The following is a 17,916-nucleotide window of genomic DNA, read 5'->3' as shown; positions in this document are numbered from 1 at the left end:
TCAACAATTGTAATAATTATGTGTGGTGCCAGGTGGGTCCTACGCTTACACAGGGAATCGCTTCATAAATTATATAAATGTGTAGCCGCTACACTGTACACCCAAAACTAATATAAAATAACATTGAACATCAACTATAACTTTTTAAAACAGAATTAACTACAAAAATGAAATTAAAAATAAAGTAAAATGACACTTTACTTGGGACTTTCTCTCAAAAAAGGGCTCAAGCCAGCCCACTCACTTTCCCACTGGGGAGAACTCTTTACCATGACTTGAGGTCAATGCCGACGCCAAGGATTGACTCCATCCCAGATTTTGTGCTTGAAACATGGTATTAGATTTCTTGACTTCAAGGTCATGGCCAATATGCAATTTAGGTTGTTTTCAATTGTCTTCCCTGCCAAGAAACCTGACAATGCTCCCTATATCCTCTGTAATCTATGTTGATTGTAGGAATAGGGTGTGGATTATACATCGCTGGGTACAATTACCTCCCGGAATACAATGCTTCTTCTTTCAGACATCCCAGGGAGATAATTTGGACATAATGAAGATCTATAGTAATCAGATAATTACTATCGATTGCTCTTTAGACGTCTTGATGAGGTAATTAGGGTATACTGGAAAGAAGCTAGAACTGATTGATTGGCATGACTATAATCTCAAAGATTTCTAATTATGTTTCTTTTCTTCTAATGGCTTATAAACAAACATCATTTTAACTTTAGAATTTGTCAGGTGCCAGGTTCACTGGGAACATCAGCTTTCTCTATTATGCTAACTAGACACTGAACATGAGCATGATCAACATAAGCTCATTATGCCTTCCTGCTGAAGCAGAAGAAACTGTAATTAACCCTCCCTTTCCTTATCCGTCTTCATGTCTTCATTTCCACATGGCCAGGTCCTTGTCCAGGAATGGAGTGCAAAGTGTTGTGGGCAGGAGGTCCATGAGGGGCACGTGTGACCCCAGGGAGTGGCATGGGTCTGTACTGCCTCCAGGAGCTGCTCTGAGCCTGCTGAGCTGCAGGCACAATAGAGCCAGGGCATAATGACACAGCATATGTGGCTGGGTGGTCAACTGCCTAGTTGGGGGCTGGCTGACTGCCTGGTTAGGGCCAGGATCCTGTCACAAGTAATAGCTACTCATCAGCCAACAATATTGAATAATTTCAACGTCAATATTCTCAAGCAGCTGGACCACGCTTGTCTTTCCATCCACACGCTATTGCCTTATCACTTCCATTAGATGCTAATTAGAGGAGTCCCTGTCTGAGACCATTCCATACTATCCTAATATTTCCTACACCTTACAGGACCTTTCAGCAGCGTGCATGGTTTAGAATAATGGCCTGACTGAAAAATGATGGATGCTGAGCACCACTAAAGAAGCGGCTTCAAATGAGCTGTTTACATCTAATCAATGATGTGGGTGAGCTCTGCACTTACCGGACTCCAGTCTGGATTGCATACTCACAGTTCTCCATGCAACCCATCTGTGTGGGGCACCCAGCAGGCGCCAGCGGCTGTGTGGGAAAGGGCCTGTGTACAGAACCCCATGTTTTCCATTAAAATCTCACCAAAGAAAGAATTATATTTTTATAAAATCCATGTTTTCTTGAATTCCTATTAAAGAAAAGAAAGGTCACATATCACTTACATATTTGTATCACTAAAACCTTTTATGCATGGAGAGGAGGAAATTGTGCACGGGGGTGGTTCCGATTGCAGAACAGATCCAGGACATTTTGCTCACCGATAGCTTGTGGTTAGATGCCGTTTGGATGATTGCAACTGTAGCTGGGTATGCTTCATTAACACCCATTAACTAGGACGTTAATGGAGCATTGAGGAATGGAAGTATGTATAGAATTTGTCTTTGTTTTACATCTTTATGGTATAAGTTATATAACAAGTTTTTGATCAGCCACCTTTTTTGAGAAATGAAGTGTTTTTTAATGAAATCTGGCCCTGGCTAGGTGGCTCAGGTGGCTGGACCATTGTCCCGTGCACCAAAAAGTTGAAGGTTCAATTCCTGTTCAGGGCACATACCTAGGTTGCGGTTTCAGTCCTGAGTCAGGGCACCTGCGGCATGGGGGTGGGGCAACTGGTCTTGCGCTCTCTCCCTCCTCACCCGCCCCCCCACTCTCTCTCTGAAATCTTTGAACATATCTTTAGGTGAGAACTAAAAATAATAATAAATAAAAATTAAATTATTAAATTTAATATGAGTAACTGTTCAGTTCAATATTTGGTGCTGAGACACCTTTGTAATCTATGTCAGTGTATTTTCTTCTAATAGGACATGTAATGAACATGTTTTAATTTTTTTAATGATTTGAAACCTGCAGTGGATAATTTTAGGTAAAATCTTATTATTTTATTTCTGTAGGTAAAGAAACTGCAAAAGACTGAAAAAAATGCCCAAAACACATTTCAAATTTTTGTTCGTGAGCTATTTTTACCAAGTCAAAGACATAGGTCTATTTTCTAGCTATTGGTTCCTTTCCCTAAAAGTTCATTGAAGATCATCTTACTTACCTATTTATGTTTCTGCCTATTTTTCTTTCATCTCGGTGTTTTCCACTTGGGGTTCTTATGGTTATTTTGCTGTAGGTGAACAATATTCTGCCTGTTTGTCGGGAACTGCGGACTGGACTGGACTTGCCCACAACAGTGGGACTGCTGATGAATCGTTGATGGTCAGCAGGATCCAGTCACATACACACTGGCAGGGGCTTCAGCTGAAGGGCCTTGAGGCTGCAGAAGTGGCCGCCGCATGTAGCACAAGTTAGCAGGGTTGGGGGCAGGCACAGTGGGAAACACTCATCTGATGGGAGAACTGATGGAAGTGCTGCGATTCGGTAATTTGCTTTCGGCTTTGGGCTTGTCATTGCAGGAAGTTTTGCAGCTTGAGAGACAGATGGGAGGACAGCTCCTGGAGGAACCGAAGGCTCTTCATTTCAAAGGCAGTGCCCACAACCTGCGCCTGTCCATTCACGACATCGCCCATTCCCTCTGGAAGAGCAAACTGCTGGCTAAGTATCAGGTAAGGTTCCCAAGATGAACTAAAGGCTTGGAGACAACATGAAAGAGAACTAAAATCATTTGAACACAATATATTCCCTTCCTTGAAGATAATCATACATTCATCAGCACTTGTTTCTGCAAAGAATTTGGGATTATTTCATAGTTTTGAAAAATACTTCAGACGTATTTGAAGGGATGCTTTTTTCTTAATTCTCCTTCAAATAATTGAGCAATCTTTCTTTGATTGGCAAATAAGACTTCCAAGTTCATCATTACATTTTCAGGGTAAATATTTACATCGAATTGATTTTAAAAGCCTTCTAATGCATCCATAAGAAAAGCAGAACGCTGCCATCCCAGGGGACAGAAGGAGGGCTCCGACCTCGCTAGGAGAGCACCTCCACTCTGAAAATGGAGAAGAGTCCCGGTTTTGAAAGTGAATTAAGCACGCAAAAATAAAACCTGGTCAGCATTGTATTAAATCTTAGGGTATTGATTCCAAGTCCCGTTGTATGTTCCTGTCAAAAAGCATATTGACTCTCTAGGGGTTTCCACCTCCCCCTCCAGCAGCCAGCTGGGTTCTCAGGGACTGTGCAGTGAGATCACTAGCTTCATTCCCAGTCCTAGGAGAGGGGCACACACTTGCATAAACTGTGAAGCGCGGTCTGCACACCGGCAAGTTCAGTCCCATGCCCCAGCACTGCAGCTGGACTGGCTGCGGTTTCCTGGTGCAAATCAATGAACGTACTAGAAGGGGTGAAGACGAGGTGTTCTAACTCCCTCCATGCTCTCCTGGGTCTAGGACTCACATCCACACTGTGGGAGGCCAAGCTGCTAATCCAGTGACAGTCTCCAGCTTCAGTGCGGGTTGCACTCCAGACTCCTCTTGATCAGCCAGCACTTGAGAGATCTGGTTTTTAACTTTCTCACAAAATACCTTCCTTCACTTTCTTCTTCCCCCTATTTTGTGACTGTCATAAAAGTCCACAAGCCCTGGCTGACATAGCTCAGTGGATTGAGCACGGGCTGCAAACCAAGGTTTCACTGATTCAATTCCCAGTCAGGACACATGCCTGGGTTGGAGGCCAAGTCCCCACTTGGGGGCACACAAGAGGCAACCATACATTGATGTTTCTCTCCTTCCCTTCTTCTCTCTCTAAATAAATAAGTCCACAAATCTTCCCCTTTTATGAACAATTTCCTTTGTGTATTCATAATGGAAAAATACTGCTTTTATAATAATGATAACCTGCTATTGGTTCGAACCAAGCCTGGCTGAATTCTTACCCTCCGCCAGGCGCCCAGGCACCTTGGTTTGTCTCGTCTGACCCTGGCCTGCTAGGACTTAGGTACTCCTTTCCTTACACTTTCTCGGATGAGGAAATGGAGGCATGGAATGGTTGCGTAACGTGCCACAAATCACCAAGTACGTGAGGGGAGAGTGTTCTCGTTTGTACTTAGTTCTGAGCTCTTAACCGCCGTGTTCATCCATGTTTTCTTTATCGACATTTTCTTTTCTTTACTGAAAAAAGATTTTAGGATGTTCTCTGTAATGTGGTCTGGAGTTTTGAAAAGGTATGTCTGTTAGAGGGTTAGCGCTTTTCAGGGCAAAGACTTCCCTGCAGCAGCGGCCAACCTGCCTCCCGGCCCCGTGGAGAGGGAGGATGTGGGCATGAAAGGGACTGGACCAGCCCATTATCCCTCAGCACTGCTTTGCTCTCCTCCAGAAAACCACAGCAGGGATTCCTTTTAATGAGCAATGACTGGAGTGTGTAGGTTTTATTTAAACCATTTACAATGGTTTGTTTTTTTTTTTTGGTAAATGGGAGACATGTGACCATTGCTAAGGTACATATACTCTGGAGGCCAGCTCCCTGGGTTCAAATCTCAGCTAGCTGTGGGGTTTGGGCTGACTTATTTAATATCTCTGGGCCTCAGTGTTTTCTTCTGGAAAGGAGTTTGGGATGTATTTACCGGTAGGCCTGTTCCAAGGATTAAATGAGGTGATCTGTGTAGTACTGAGAAGAGTGCTTGTGGCCCAGGGTCTGACAGTCACGTTTAGTGCTAGTCACTCATCTGTGGTTAACCCTGTCCCATCCTTCAGGAGATTCCTTTTTACCATATCTGGAGTGGATCTCAGAGACACCTCCACTGCACATTCACTCTGGAAAGATTCAGCCTGAACACAGTGGAGCTGGTCTGCAAACTCTGCGTGCGACAGGTGGAAGGAGAAGGGCAGATCTTCCAGCTCAACTGCACCGTCTCAGAGGTGAGAAGCCCTGAGGATCTCAGAAATCAGGACACTGAACGACCGTGGGGAGAAGAGACAATGAGGAGGAGTATAAGGGTATCTCAATATGGGCAATGTGGGGAATCCTGAAAAACTTCCTTTAGGTCCTATTTGTTCATGGAACAACATTTTAATGAACACCGGGAACTAAATACACAAAAGAATATAATAAGGAATCACTTTTGAAAGTCAAGGCTTTTACTTTTCATGACACGAATTTAAGGATCATGCTCTAACTTTTTACAACAGACATGAATTCCAAGTACAAGGCTTAATGGAAGTCCTGTACACGTGTACACGTAGAATGACCTTCCCCAGAGGGTCCCCTGATGTGCTAGGTTCTGCCCCCTCCACCTCTCCTTCCTGTGCCCTTCCATCCTCAGGGAATGCACCCCCTCGGTCTAATCGGGTGCTGCCTCCTGGGTGCAGGAAGAGAAACCGGCCCCTGCCCCCCACACCCCCTTCTTCCTTCTCTTCTTTTCTGCCCTTGTTGAAAGGAGACATCTCTTGGTCCCCTCTGTCTGATATGCAACGTTCTCCAAACATAAGAAGATACCCTGGAGGCTGGGCTGGGTGGGCGGGCGCATGGGACAGGGTCAGAGGTACAGATGCCCAGTTAGGAAGTGTAAGTCCCTGGCGTGGGGTACAGTGTGGCCACCGCAGTTCGCCACGAGGTATTGCACATACGAGGCTGGTAAGACAGCCGGCCTTAACAGTCCTCATCACAAGAAAAAAGTGTAATTATCACTGAGGATGGACGTTAACTGGACTTACTGTGGTGACCGTTTCACCGTCTGCACACTATGGGGTCGTTACGTTGTACACCTGAAACTACTATAATGTTGTACGTCAATTATACCTCCGAAAAGTTAGTAATTTGTTTAAAAGATGCCCTTTCCCCCTGGGCGAAATAGAAGTAAAATCTGTGCATTTCCCCTAGTTTCCTTCGCTTTGTCTTTCTCTGCTGTGATCCTCACTCAGTACAGCTGGGTGTTCTTAATACGTTCCCATTACAGAAATAACAATCAGCACTGCTATTTATAACCTCTCTGGATGAAAGAGGGGGTGGGCGCACGTGAACTTATCAGTTACCTTGGCTCCACAGCTGCAGTGTGGAGAGTGGAAACCCTTCCTGCCCGAGAAACAAAGGACCGAGAGAGCACAGTGGTGAGAAGGCAGCAGCTTCTGGGGCCTCCTGGGCTCAGCTCCGTGCCCTTGCTGAGCTGCAGCGCACAGGGTCGCCTTATTTTACCACTGCAGCGGGACCGCATATGATTTAAAAGAAGGCCTCTCCCTCGCTGTCTCAGGCACAGTGGCAAATGAATGTCAGAATGTTCAGCATGTCTGCCCCACATGTTGTATTTAAAGACTGCCTTCCTTAGCCAACCGAGGGGAGAAGCATGTCAGCCGCCAAGATGCTCCACTCCTCTTTCCCACAGCCTGCCTGGTGCGGTCCTCCTTTCCTCCTGTAGTTTCCTGAGACTTTTGACTCATAAACAACTTTAGTCACAGACCCCAGTGACATTCAGAAGGAGCGATCTCGAAGTCAGGGTGCCATGGCAACCGCCAGGCCTTTCCTAGGCTTAGGCCCTGTCTCCCAGGCTCACAGCACCACCCCTGCTGGCAAGGGAGGGTATTTTCACTTTCCTGGCCCAGCAGGTCTGCAAAGTTCAATAACCACCCAGCTCCAGTGACAACAAAGGCTGTGGAATTTTGGAGGGGGCGAGGAGGTCTGCTCCTTTGATGCTTGCTTTCTGTTCAGCGGGAGCGTTTGCTATGTGATGAAAAGGTGGATCAGATGCAGCAGCGAATGAAAGGGAGCTGCTGGGGGCTCTTTCCTGCTCCGTCCCCCACCCCCTCCCTCTGCAGGAAGAGACAGTTTTGCATAGTGTGATCACAATTTAAGGACTTTCTTTGTGGTGCCAACATTGAGAAAAAGATGATTTCTTTTGCAACCTGGGAGCTCAGGGAGGCCAGTCTTGCATCCTGTCAGAGGCTTTTGCCTTTCCATGTTGACAGAGGGGGGGGCAGAAGCACCGGGAGTCAGATGACTTCGGGGATTAAGGGGCACTCTGCTGCTTTTACTTCTGGGTCACTGAGTCCCACCGTGGTTGTTAGCATTTGAATGCGGTGCAGGCGGCCCAGGGAGGGGGACCAGTGGGGCTGGGTTCTGAACAGTTAGTTAGCTGTGGGGAGCCCTGAGATCCAGATCTTCATCAAGAGCTCTGAGAAGGGGTACACTGTGACTGACAAACCATAACCAAGCAGAGAAAAGGCTCTGTTTGTGGTTGGAGCCCTTCTCGCAGGGCCCCTACCTTGGTCACCCAGTGAGCTGGCAGGTGGACTGGGGTTGCAGTTGCAAGATCCTGTCTCCCAGAATGAGCTGACTTGCCGGGAATGTGCTGCTCCCCTGCCCCCAGCCACCCACGGCTCAAGGCTCTCACCAGCAGCCATTTATAGAGCAGCATGGCCCTTGGCCCCTCGGTGCAGGAGAGGCCCCGATCCCCCCCCCCCCCGGGAGACCAGGCTGTGCTTGACGTAGACCGTGGTGATGTCAAGAGCCAGCCAGTTGTTCCTCTCCAAGTGCTTCGGCCAGGACAGAGATCCCTCAGCTAGAAACAAAGCCTTCAGTCTCACAGAGATGAAGTGTAAGAATGAAAATGTCTGAAAAGGATGGACATGAATTAATGTCAAAATGTAAATGTAATAAAAGGGTTTTTTTTTTAGTGGGATGGGGGAGTAATAACAGAAGCTACCCATCACTAGGAAGAGAAAAAAAATAGTGTAGAGAAGAGAAACTTACAGTCTCTTCACGCCTTTAATTTAGTTTTCACTATAGACAAAGACCTTATAACCCCTGTTAACTATGGATACACAACACTTTTGTGTACAGAGGGAATAATATTAAAAATGTACCAAGTAACATCACTCTGCTGTACCCATTCCACCTTTTGACCTCTTCTGCTTTCTACAGAATCTGTCCAAAACAACCATTGGGGAAGCCTAGGTTTTCCAAATGACTTTAGGAGGAGTCAGAATACAGGGCTGGAAGTTGAACCTGCGGTGCACTGAGTGCTGAGAGCGTCTGTCATCACCCCTGGCAGCCGTTGGGTCATGGAGAAAAATCGTGTGCTTACAGGGCTCACGACATCAAAGACAGATGGCACCAATATCATAAACGATTATTGCAATAAGCATTCTGTGCGAGGAAGCTCTACTTTTTTTTTATCTGGGAGTGAAGGAAAAACTAATAGCAACTGAAATTTCAATGCAAATGTAGAGGCCTATTTTTCTTTCACTTCCAAGGCTACTTACTGTCAGCCACCTGATACGAGAGACAGACACACCGCCCTACTGAGCTTGTTTCAGCCACACGGAAGTATCCATAGCCTGGGGCAGACACTGCTGGAAGGCCCACCAACGTGGTGACGGTTCTCTATTCAATTGGAAGAAGAACACCGGAGGGAGAGTGAGCAGACCCTCCCGAAAGCCGCACCCACCTTCCCCAGTGAGGGGAGCCATAGTCTTAGCCACATTTGGTTGGAGGGAAGCTCCACTCCTTACTCTGTGGTGAGGGCTTCTGTCAGAAACTGGCTTCAGCCCCTTTCTGTACTAAGAAAAATATTTTCTTTCATTTCAGCAAATATGAACTGGGTAGCTTCCATGTGCAGGTCACTGTGCTCTGAACTGCAGGAATTCTTAGGGTGACGGAAATTCTCTCATCTCCAAAATGTGAGCAATCAGGGGAAGCAATGTACAAATGACAAGCACCGTGCATAGGGCAGGATTCGAGGGCTGCAGAAGAGCTGTGAGAAGGGCTGTGGGTCTCCCGGCGGGTGGGTGTGTTTGCTCAGGGGACATGGTTTTGGTCCATACTGTGAGGGGTTGCCTGGCAGAGATGAAAGGAAAGGGCAGAAGGACTATTAGAGGCAGATTATTAAAAGTGATGCTGGGGACAGTGAGTGATCCTGTCTGAGGAGAGTTAGAGTCGTGTCAACTCAACCTGAGAAAGATCAGGGTCAGATGGTCAGTTGGTGGGGCCCATGGGAACGGGTCCCCTCCTCCACGTTGGGCCTGGCTCTGCACTCACAGGCATGGCCTGTGGGACCTCATCCCAGCTGACGGGGCAGATGGTGCAGTTACCCCTCACTGCCTGATTCAAAGCTGGGGCTCCATGGGGTAGGAGGGGCATTTAGTGTTTCTTAATGATGGGGTAGGGGAGAGAAACACCAGTTTGATGCTTTAGGGGAAACATTGTGGCAGATAAGGATGGATCACAGGGAAGTAAGAGGATGTTACTGTAACCAACAGCAAGAAGAGTCGGGATAGCACTGTACAAACCAGCCCCCTCCCCGTGTGAATTTAACCTCAGCTGAGGGACATGGTGGCTTTCCTTCTGGACCCCAGAGTCACTGTCCACACTGAAAGCAAGTAGGACTTCCACACGGCTGACGGCACTGTTGTGGAAATACCCTGTGGTTTTTCTTGGTCTCCACCTCCCCAACCCAGACGTACATCATCATTCCATGCCTAATAGAAGTGTTGGGTTCAGACATCTCCAACATAAATCCAGTGATCAACACCAACAAGCACGATCAGATAACCCTTTTGTTGCAGGGTTGCCGCCTTTGTTGCAGCCCCATGCCCTTGAGGACAGGAGCCCTCTCTCCTCGCGGTCCCTTAGAAGAAGCTCTGGGCTCAGGGCCGGGAAATATCTGCAGGTCGTGTCCTCATTCAGGGACTCCAGCTCCCATTTTTGCTTCTGTGTTTTATACCGGTCTTTTAAATCCTGGCACATGCTGCTGGAGTTAACACAAAGGAATCCTGGGAGTCTCGATTTGCCAAACTTTGGTTTTGGAGGCTGAACACTGTGATGGCAGCGAACACCACTGTGTGTATTGCTGCAAAAATGTGTTTAGTGCTGACATGCAGGCGGCCCTGTGCAGGGGGATCACACACACCTAGTCGTGGCTGCTGACCCCGGAACATAGGACATGCTGTCAGTCAACGCTGGAATGCAGATGGCAGTGACCACATCGTACAGATGCAGCAGGGTTTGGGGGTCCTGGGCCATGGTGGCGCTGCCTTCTGAGTGGAATGTTCAGCAAGACCCCAGAGACTCCCCGATGGCTAAGAGCGTGTGTGGCTAGTTTATCCTCTAGCAACTAATTAGGTACACTAAGGAGTTACCTGCTTTTAGAGAGAGAGAAAGAGGTGACATTTAAAGTAGATTAAGGAGATTGTCTGTTATTGCTTTAATAGTTCCCTGGCAACATTTGCTTTTGTTTTTGCAACCAGCAGAAGATCAGAAAATGATTAGAGCTTCTCCTGCAGATGAAATTCAGATTTTGCATTTGTGCTGTTTTATGAGCTGAAGCTATTTTAAGAGCCAATTTATGGTTTCCTCTACTAAAATTAGATTAAAAAATAAGGGTGTACAGCAATTGGAGGATGCCATTAGCAGCTTGCCCTAAGGCAATATACGGTGTTCACCATTTTCTTCAAAAAATTAGTCTTAATTTGATATCATTTAGAGGAGAGCTGGGTTCCATTTCATTCAACAAAAGCAGAATCATCTTCTGCAGAGATTAGAGCAAGAATTTACTTGGGCATTTGCCTAGGGCATTCCCCTCAGGGTTAGACCATTTCTTGAAGTTCTGACCTTTTTTGGCTTTCTAATCTCAAGTCTGTTCACCCGTGTGGCCAAGGCTAGGCAAAGTCCAGTTTGAAATGTACCTCTTCCTCTCAGCCAGGTTGCAGATAGCTAATCCCAACTTTCAGCCAGGAAGAAGCCATTCTGACTAGGAAGAATAATAGCACCATCTTCTTATCGCTCACAGCAAGGCATTATGGTGATTGGCTCACTAGGGATTGCTTTTGTCTTCAGAAATAATGCTTTGTCCTCCCTGTGCCTGAACTGCAGGAACCCACAGGTATGGATCTGCCTCTGCTGGACCCAGCGAGCACCATCACCACCATGACAGGACCCAGTGCTTTCAGCATCCCTCCCCCGATCCGGCAGAAGCTCTGTAGCAGCCTGGACGCCCCACAGACCAGAGGCCATGACTGGAGGATGCTGGCCCATAAGCTAAACCTGGACAGGTGAGCACGGCCAGGCTCCAGGGACTGTTTCCGGTAGACACATAGGGGTCCGGGCTGATAATGGTTAGACATACAGTAGCATTTCTTCATTTTTTCATCCATACATCTATTTACTTTCTGCCAACATGTATTAAGCTTCTTCTTTGTATCTGGCACTGTGCTTTTGCAGACACGTTGTTGAGAGACATTCTGGGTTTATGTGGCATTTACAAGTAGTATCATCAAGTTTTGTGATCCACTCTGCAACGCTGATGGACTAAACCCCGCTCTGTAGCATATCCACTCACTGAGGTCATTGTCGTACCCCCATCTCCTGGTGAGCAGGAGTAGAGCTGCATGAGTCACTAATATGCAAAACACAGCGTTGACATTCAATTACAAAAAGACCTCAGAAACCTCTTCTCCGTAAAATGTCGCCATCACTACCAAGCCAAAGACATGGCATGACCTGTCAAAGATGATCAGATTCTGAGCCGGAAAGAAAACATAAGTCTCTTGATTTCCTGCTTAAGATATGACCCCCACACATCTTGTCTCTTCAATTATCTTACTCAGAGTTGAGGTTAACAAAGTTAAACATTACATCTCCTGTCTGGGTCTGATCTAATGAAGCCTGGGCTAGTTTTTTAGGAAGGTTCCCTGAGTGTGTCTCTCAGATGGGACACGGTTCTGTAACAAGCAAGTGGAGAGGCATAAGGGATTGGTAAAAAGTAAAGAGAAAATGGATTGGTAAATCACACCACTCAGCACACTTACTTGCCCATTCCTAATTACAGGTACTTGAATTACTTTGCCACCAAATCGAGCCCGACTGGTGTAATCCTGGATCTTTGGGAAGCACAGAACTTCCCGGATGGAAACCTGAGCATGCTGGCAGCTGTCTTGGAGGATATGGGCAGACATGAAACAGTAGTGTCTTTATCAGCAGAAGGACAGTACTGACCCGCGCTGGGACTGACAGTGAAGGACAAGAATGCACAGGGAGTCTGTGGCCATCCAGGGGATCACCGCTGAGGAGGAAATCCAGACGAGACCAAGGAGCTTCACCGGCAAGACAGCAGCAGGAGAGAGAAGGAAAACAGATTCAACTACCGACACCCACGCCCACTCTACTGGTACATCACCACAGGAGTTAAGAACAGTCGTGCACCTTTGTACCTTGAATTTAGAAACCAACCTAATTTTCCTCTTTGTTGGGCTGTATGCTGTGTGGTACAGGATCTTACAGTTTCCTAGGAAACGCTTTTTATTGCTATCCAGATATATGGATAAACTTTCTTAACAAACCCAATTTCTACAAATGTTGTTTACATCAAATTGGACAGGGATGCAGACACTGTCCATGGCTCGTTCTATTTTTGTTTAAATCATTTGAAGTTGAAGCTGTGGACGGTTTGTTGTGTCTGTTTCAGATTAGTAATTTACTGAGAAATCACAGACTTTTGCTACAAATCACGTGCTTCAAGTGTCTCAGATAATCCTCCCCTCAGTGTTCTGTTTCTGGAACTTGTAAAACCAGTGTTACTGTGTGTATCAGGGAAGTGGAGATCTAAGTGTAAAGGAGAAGGTAGCTAAGCCTCCTTGTTCCTGGAGGACGCCCTTCCGGGCCCTGCAGGATAAGGCTGTGGCATTGCCGGAAGGACGGCGAGTCACGTTCAACCACACAAACAAGCATTTCTTCATAAAAGGAGTGTGTGTGTGTGTGTGTGTGTGTATGTGTGATGCGATTTGAATTGTTTTTTTGAAGGTATCATTATCATTATTATTATCGATGAGTATTTACAAGTATTCTAGTAAAAGAATTTTATTTTAGCTTCTCTTTTTGTTAGCAGTACTGTTAGTATTTAGGTGTTGACTAGACCTGCCTCACTGTTTCCCATAACGAGGTGGGCACGGTCACCAGTTTAATTAAACAGGCGTTGCTTCCTTGGCCTTTCATCTTTTCCTGTCATTCTGCCCCAGAGGTAGTCAGTGCTTACTGACTTGTCAGTCTGTTCTTACAGTTTGAATATTCTTACAGTCAGGCAGGGGCTTTCTCCTCGAGTCTTATCACGTGAAGCACTCTCTATTCAAGTTCACTTACTACGGGGGTCACAGAGCCCCACACTGACCCCCTCAGTACTCTGTCTCCCTGGGAGGCAGTGTGGTTGGAGGAAGGGCCTCTAAACTGGAAATCAGGAAACCAGTTCTCATTTGGGGTTTGCCATTGTCTAGCTGTGCTACCTTGGGAAAGTCATTTGACCTCACTAGACCTCAGTGTCCTCACCGGGAAACACAGGAGTGGGTTACATGATCTCAAGGTTCTATGATGCTGGACCCCCCCACTCCAGCCTCACTCACAAGTGAGAAGACCACAGTGGCTCTGAGCTGGGCCCTTTCAAGATCTGGAAAAGCTAAACTCTTGTCCAGGTTACATTATGCCTTTCAAATACTTCCAACTTGGAAGACAGTTATTCTAACCTGTAACATATTTGTTATGCTTTCAAGTCTTGTCTCTGCGTCATTGAATGATGCTGTTCACGGAGAGATAGCATCCCCTTCTTACCACTTTCTTGCCTCTCTTGGCTTCCTGGTTAGTAGAAATTATGTTCTATTACTGTCGTGATCAACAAATTTTTCATTAAAAACTTTTAACTGAAAAATAGCTCATCAGGAGACTACTTTGTATCAACTAAGGGTATTTCCTTAGGACCATCTGTGTTTTAGCACAGGGACTCAATTCATTCCACAGGTGGGGAACCAAGTCAACAGCCAAGTAGCCAAATCAAGATAGAAAAACAAGGACCCATGTGTATGAATAAGAACCTCGAAAATGTGGCCGTGGCTTATTCTGGGCTAGAGGCATCCAGCTTGCTGGACGGATTTGAATTAGAAATGATTTCATAGAGTCTCTTCCTCCTTTCCACATATCTTTCCTGTCCTACTTTGGTGACTTCTTGGTGTCTCCAGGCCCCTCCATCCTCGTTGTTGATAAAATACTGATACTTTGGTATGAAGCCTTTCCTTTCCTGCCCTTTATCTCTTGTTTTCTGGTTTAGGCATGTATTCTACAATCTGCCTCTCTCAGGCCACCCCCTGCACCATACAGCGAAATATGTTACACTTACCACGAAAGGGAAAGCTTGCACTAATAAACAAGTTCAGTGGATAATGTCTGTACCGATGTATAATTTGACCAAAAGATAGTAAAATTGTATGCGACATAAAAAAGTTAAATATATATTTTTTAAATGGAGGAAGATCAAAGAGAGCTATTGTCCATCGCCGCATCTTGAAGCTACTTCCCCAGCTTGCTCACCATTCTGGTTTGGGGGGTTGTCATCTGTGGCAATTAAGAATTAGCAACCTGAAGGAATTCCCATGCCTACTGAAAAGTGCTAGGAGCAAAGATGCAGCTATCCAGATAATCGGTTCAGAACTAGAACTAGAAAAAATATCATTGACAAATCATCAGCACAGAAATATGGAGCAGAGGAGGAGCTGTAATGTCAAAGCCGTTGAGGCCCGTGACGCTCACTTCGGGTGCTGTGGTTCAGCATCCCAGCACCAGAGACAGGAAGAGAGGTTGGCTCTTTGTAAGCGAGGTGTCCGACTCTCAGCCGTTGTGGACTCCTGTGATGCTTCCCATCAAGTGAATGGCAACTTCCACACATCAACATACCACTTAATGTCAAATCATTTTCACTGTGAATTGATTTCCTTCTTCTGTGGAAAAAAAGCAAGAGCAGTTAGATTGCTCTCGAACCTAGAAGCGCCAGATCCAACCATTCATTTCCAGGTAGCCACGTCATCCACCATTCTCTGTGACACTCCTGCCTCTCCTGCTTTTTCGGCTGGTGTGGGGAGAGGGGCTTGCTTCATTTGGAAGGGAAACTTACCACTTGTCCGTGGTGCCATCTAGTGGTGTGTGACACCATCCACCTTGAGTTTGTTATAGGAACTCACTTAAAAGTTGACAAAGGGAACAAAAACCTTCGGAGTCAACAAGACTTGGATGACAAATAGACGTGGGCCATTTTTCACTTGAAATAGCTTTCTTATTTTCACATTTTTCTCACTTAAAGTACCCAGAACAAAGATCTCATGTCACTAGGAGCCTAGGACGTCATCCACTCATTCACACATGACACATCTCAAGGTGATATTTGGGGTGACAGAAATAGTAGAAACACACAAAATCTATATAAAACAGTCTTTGAAGACTTGTCATTTTGAACATCTACATGCCATTTTTCACTGAGCCTTATGTATTTTAAGTATCCTTACTTTTGGTTTTCTCACATTTGTGTTTGGAAATGTAAGAAGCATTCACTTGGAAAAAGTGTTATATGTGAAAATGAGAATCCTATGTCTAAGTAATTGAAGATATGATTGTTGATCAAGGAGAACAAGCTACCTTTCTTCTGAATTTGGGGATCTAAAGGCAGAGCTTTCATCCTGTTCTTATTATCGTTTTTTTTTTCTCATCACACTCATTTGAATTTCCTTAAAGTGATCTGAAAGAGAAGTTGGGTTCAGAATTGATACCTGGGCACAGGGGAGGGGAATGGGTAACCCACAGGTCCTCCCAGATAGCAGCCTTTCTGCACCCATCGTGAACACCGACGCGGGTGTGCCCCTCAGTTACACGGAAAAACCCACCCTCACTCCAGCAGCCCAGGCTGTTCCAGGACAGGGCGATATTTTATGTGAGGTGTCCAATCAAACTGCCTAACCATCGGCCATTTTCATATATACTATCATTTTGGAGCTTTCAAACAGTAGACCGTTCTTAGGGGGACATCAGGGAGACTGCATTCAGGACTGGAAACGACACATTCAGTAATAATATATTGGAATGGTGTTTCTTCAACATCTTAAAAGTAAGCATTCAGATAGCAGAGTCAAGACTCTGTGCTTCTGGAAAGGAGTGGAAAAGGCTCTTGTCTTATGGATTCGTACGTGTCCCTGTCAGGGACACAGCTGTGCTCTGGGTCCGCCTGCTCCTCTGTCATCAGCGTAGGAGGAAGAAAGCCAGTAAGGTGATCACTACCTCCCCAGAATTCACAGGCCTTCATCCCTTTAAGGTCTGCCCCCTGAAGTCAAGGGGATGAACCCCATATGAAGACCTGCGAGAGAGTGTAAAGAAGGTAGAAAGAGCTTACTTGTCGAATTCTCGGTCTTCAGGTTCAATGTCAGGTTTGGCTTTTGCTAAGCAGTTGCTCTAGACAAGCTGTCAGTTTCACTTAGAGACCTCAGTACAAATCCAAGGCTGTCGAGAGAAAGAACCTCCATAGAAACAGCTGAAGTGAAATTGAGTTTTATCCATCTTGTCTGAGAGTCCAGGAGCTTCTGTGAATCAGAGTGTCCTTACTCGAAGCCAATTATTTACAAAAATAGTGATGGCCAATGAGCATTAAAATTTGTAGATCCAATAAGGTAAATGTTTTTATTATGACCTCAAGGTAATAAAACTTTCTTCTTCTTTTTACCTTTGGAGTGCCTCACAGGAACAACTATTACAGTTTGGGTTTTTGGTTTGTGCTTTTGTATTCTTTTTTTTAACTTTACTGACTGAACTAATGTCGAATGAAATTCTTAGAAATCTGCCGATGTGCAGTGAAGTGCTGTTTTCTCTACCCTAGAAATCTATTTGTATAATTTTTTGCTAAAATAATCATTTTGAAACACTTCCCTTGTATCTCTAAAGATTTTTTGATGGAATAAGGCATAAAGTATATAAATACATTGTAACCAATGTTAATTTAAGCCTTTGTCCTTACAGGTCAGTAAACCAAATGGAGTCATAAATATTTCCAGAACTCATGCCTGAAACCTGCTATTTTTCTAAAGTAGGGAGATAGCCTTGTCTGTCACTGGGTGCATTTTCTCCATAGACAAAGTTGGACAATGAACTCCCTGACCCCTTTAATCGTATCAGTCCTGTGGTTGCCCCCATTTTCAGAATTCATGCTTTAAAATGTTGTCTTCAGAAGGGTTTGTGGCTTCCAGTGGGCCCGTCACCTCCCTGTACTGACCTCTGGTGGGATGACAATGGATTTGTTCGACTACATGTAATGTGTGCTCCAGACCAGTTTTCACATGGTCAAGGGGAGGACTGCCAGGAGAACAGAAACTCTGCAAATGGACCAGCACACAAAGCCTGGTCCTTGTCAGGGGCCATATCACATCCTACTGTCCACTGGACTCTTGTGTGTTGATGAGATCTGTCCAGAGATCTTCCAGAGTCCCAGGTCAGGAATCCATGCAGAATGTCCTGGGAATCATGACCCACCACTTTTGGGGTGGAAAATGGGGATGCTGGCCCGAGACACCATCAGCTGCCCACCAGCAGAAGTCTATGCTGCCGTATGCCAGCCTCTTAATGTGCCATTTCAGATGTGTGCCTCAGCAAAACTATTAACTCTCAAGTCTATAACAGGACAGGGCCCCTTTTAAATATGCCTAACTCCTCTGCATCACCATCCCTCAGTCCCAAAGGCCTACTGGTA

General features: G+C 45.7%; 1 protein-coding gene across 3 annotated transcripts in view; it reads left to right on the top strand.

Moving 5' to 3' along the window:
* UNC5C (unc-5 netrin receptor C) overlaps window positions 1-15,875 on the top strand; it is a 358,323-nt gene extending 342,448 nt beyond the window's left edge. For all 3 annotated transcript variants that reach the window (XM_037140183.2, XM_037140173.2, XM_037140192.2), the window contains 4 exons: window positions 2,903-3,052; window positions 5,138-5,302; window positions 11,247-11,425; window positions 12,202-15,875. In XM_037140183.2, coding sequence (XP_036996078.1) covers window positions 2,903-3,052; window positions 5,138-5,302; window positions 11,247-11,425; window positions 12,202-12,367 — 660 coding nt within the window. In that variant the 3' untranslated portion in view covers window positions 12,368-15,875. The remainder of the gene's footprint in view (window positions 1-2,902; window positions 3,053-5,137; window positions 5,303-11,246; window positions 11,426-12,201) is intronic.
* Window positions 15,876-17,916: the final 2,041 nt, after the last annotated feature.

This window comes from Artibeus jamaicensis, unplaced genomic scaffold, assembly GCF_021234435.1.
Source record: "Artibeus jamaicensis isolate MK-2021 breed Jamaican fruit bat unplaced genomic scaffold, CSHL_Jam_final contig_452, whole genome shotgun sequence".
Taxonomy (NCBI): domain Eukaryota; kingdom Metazoa; phylum Chordata; class Mammalia; order Chiroptera; family Phyllostomidae; genus Artibeus; species Artibeus jamaicensis.
Note: the sequence above shows the minus strand (reverse complement) of the source record. Positions and strands in the feature narration are given on the sequence as shown.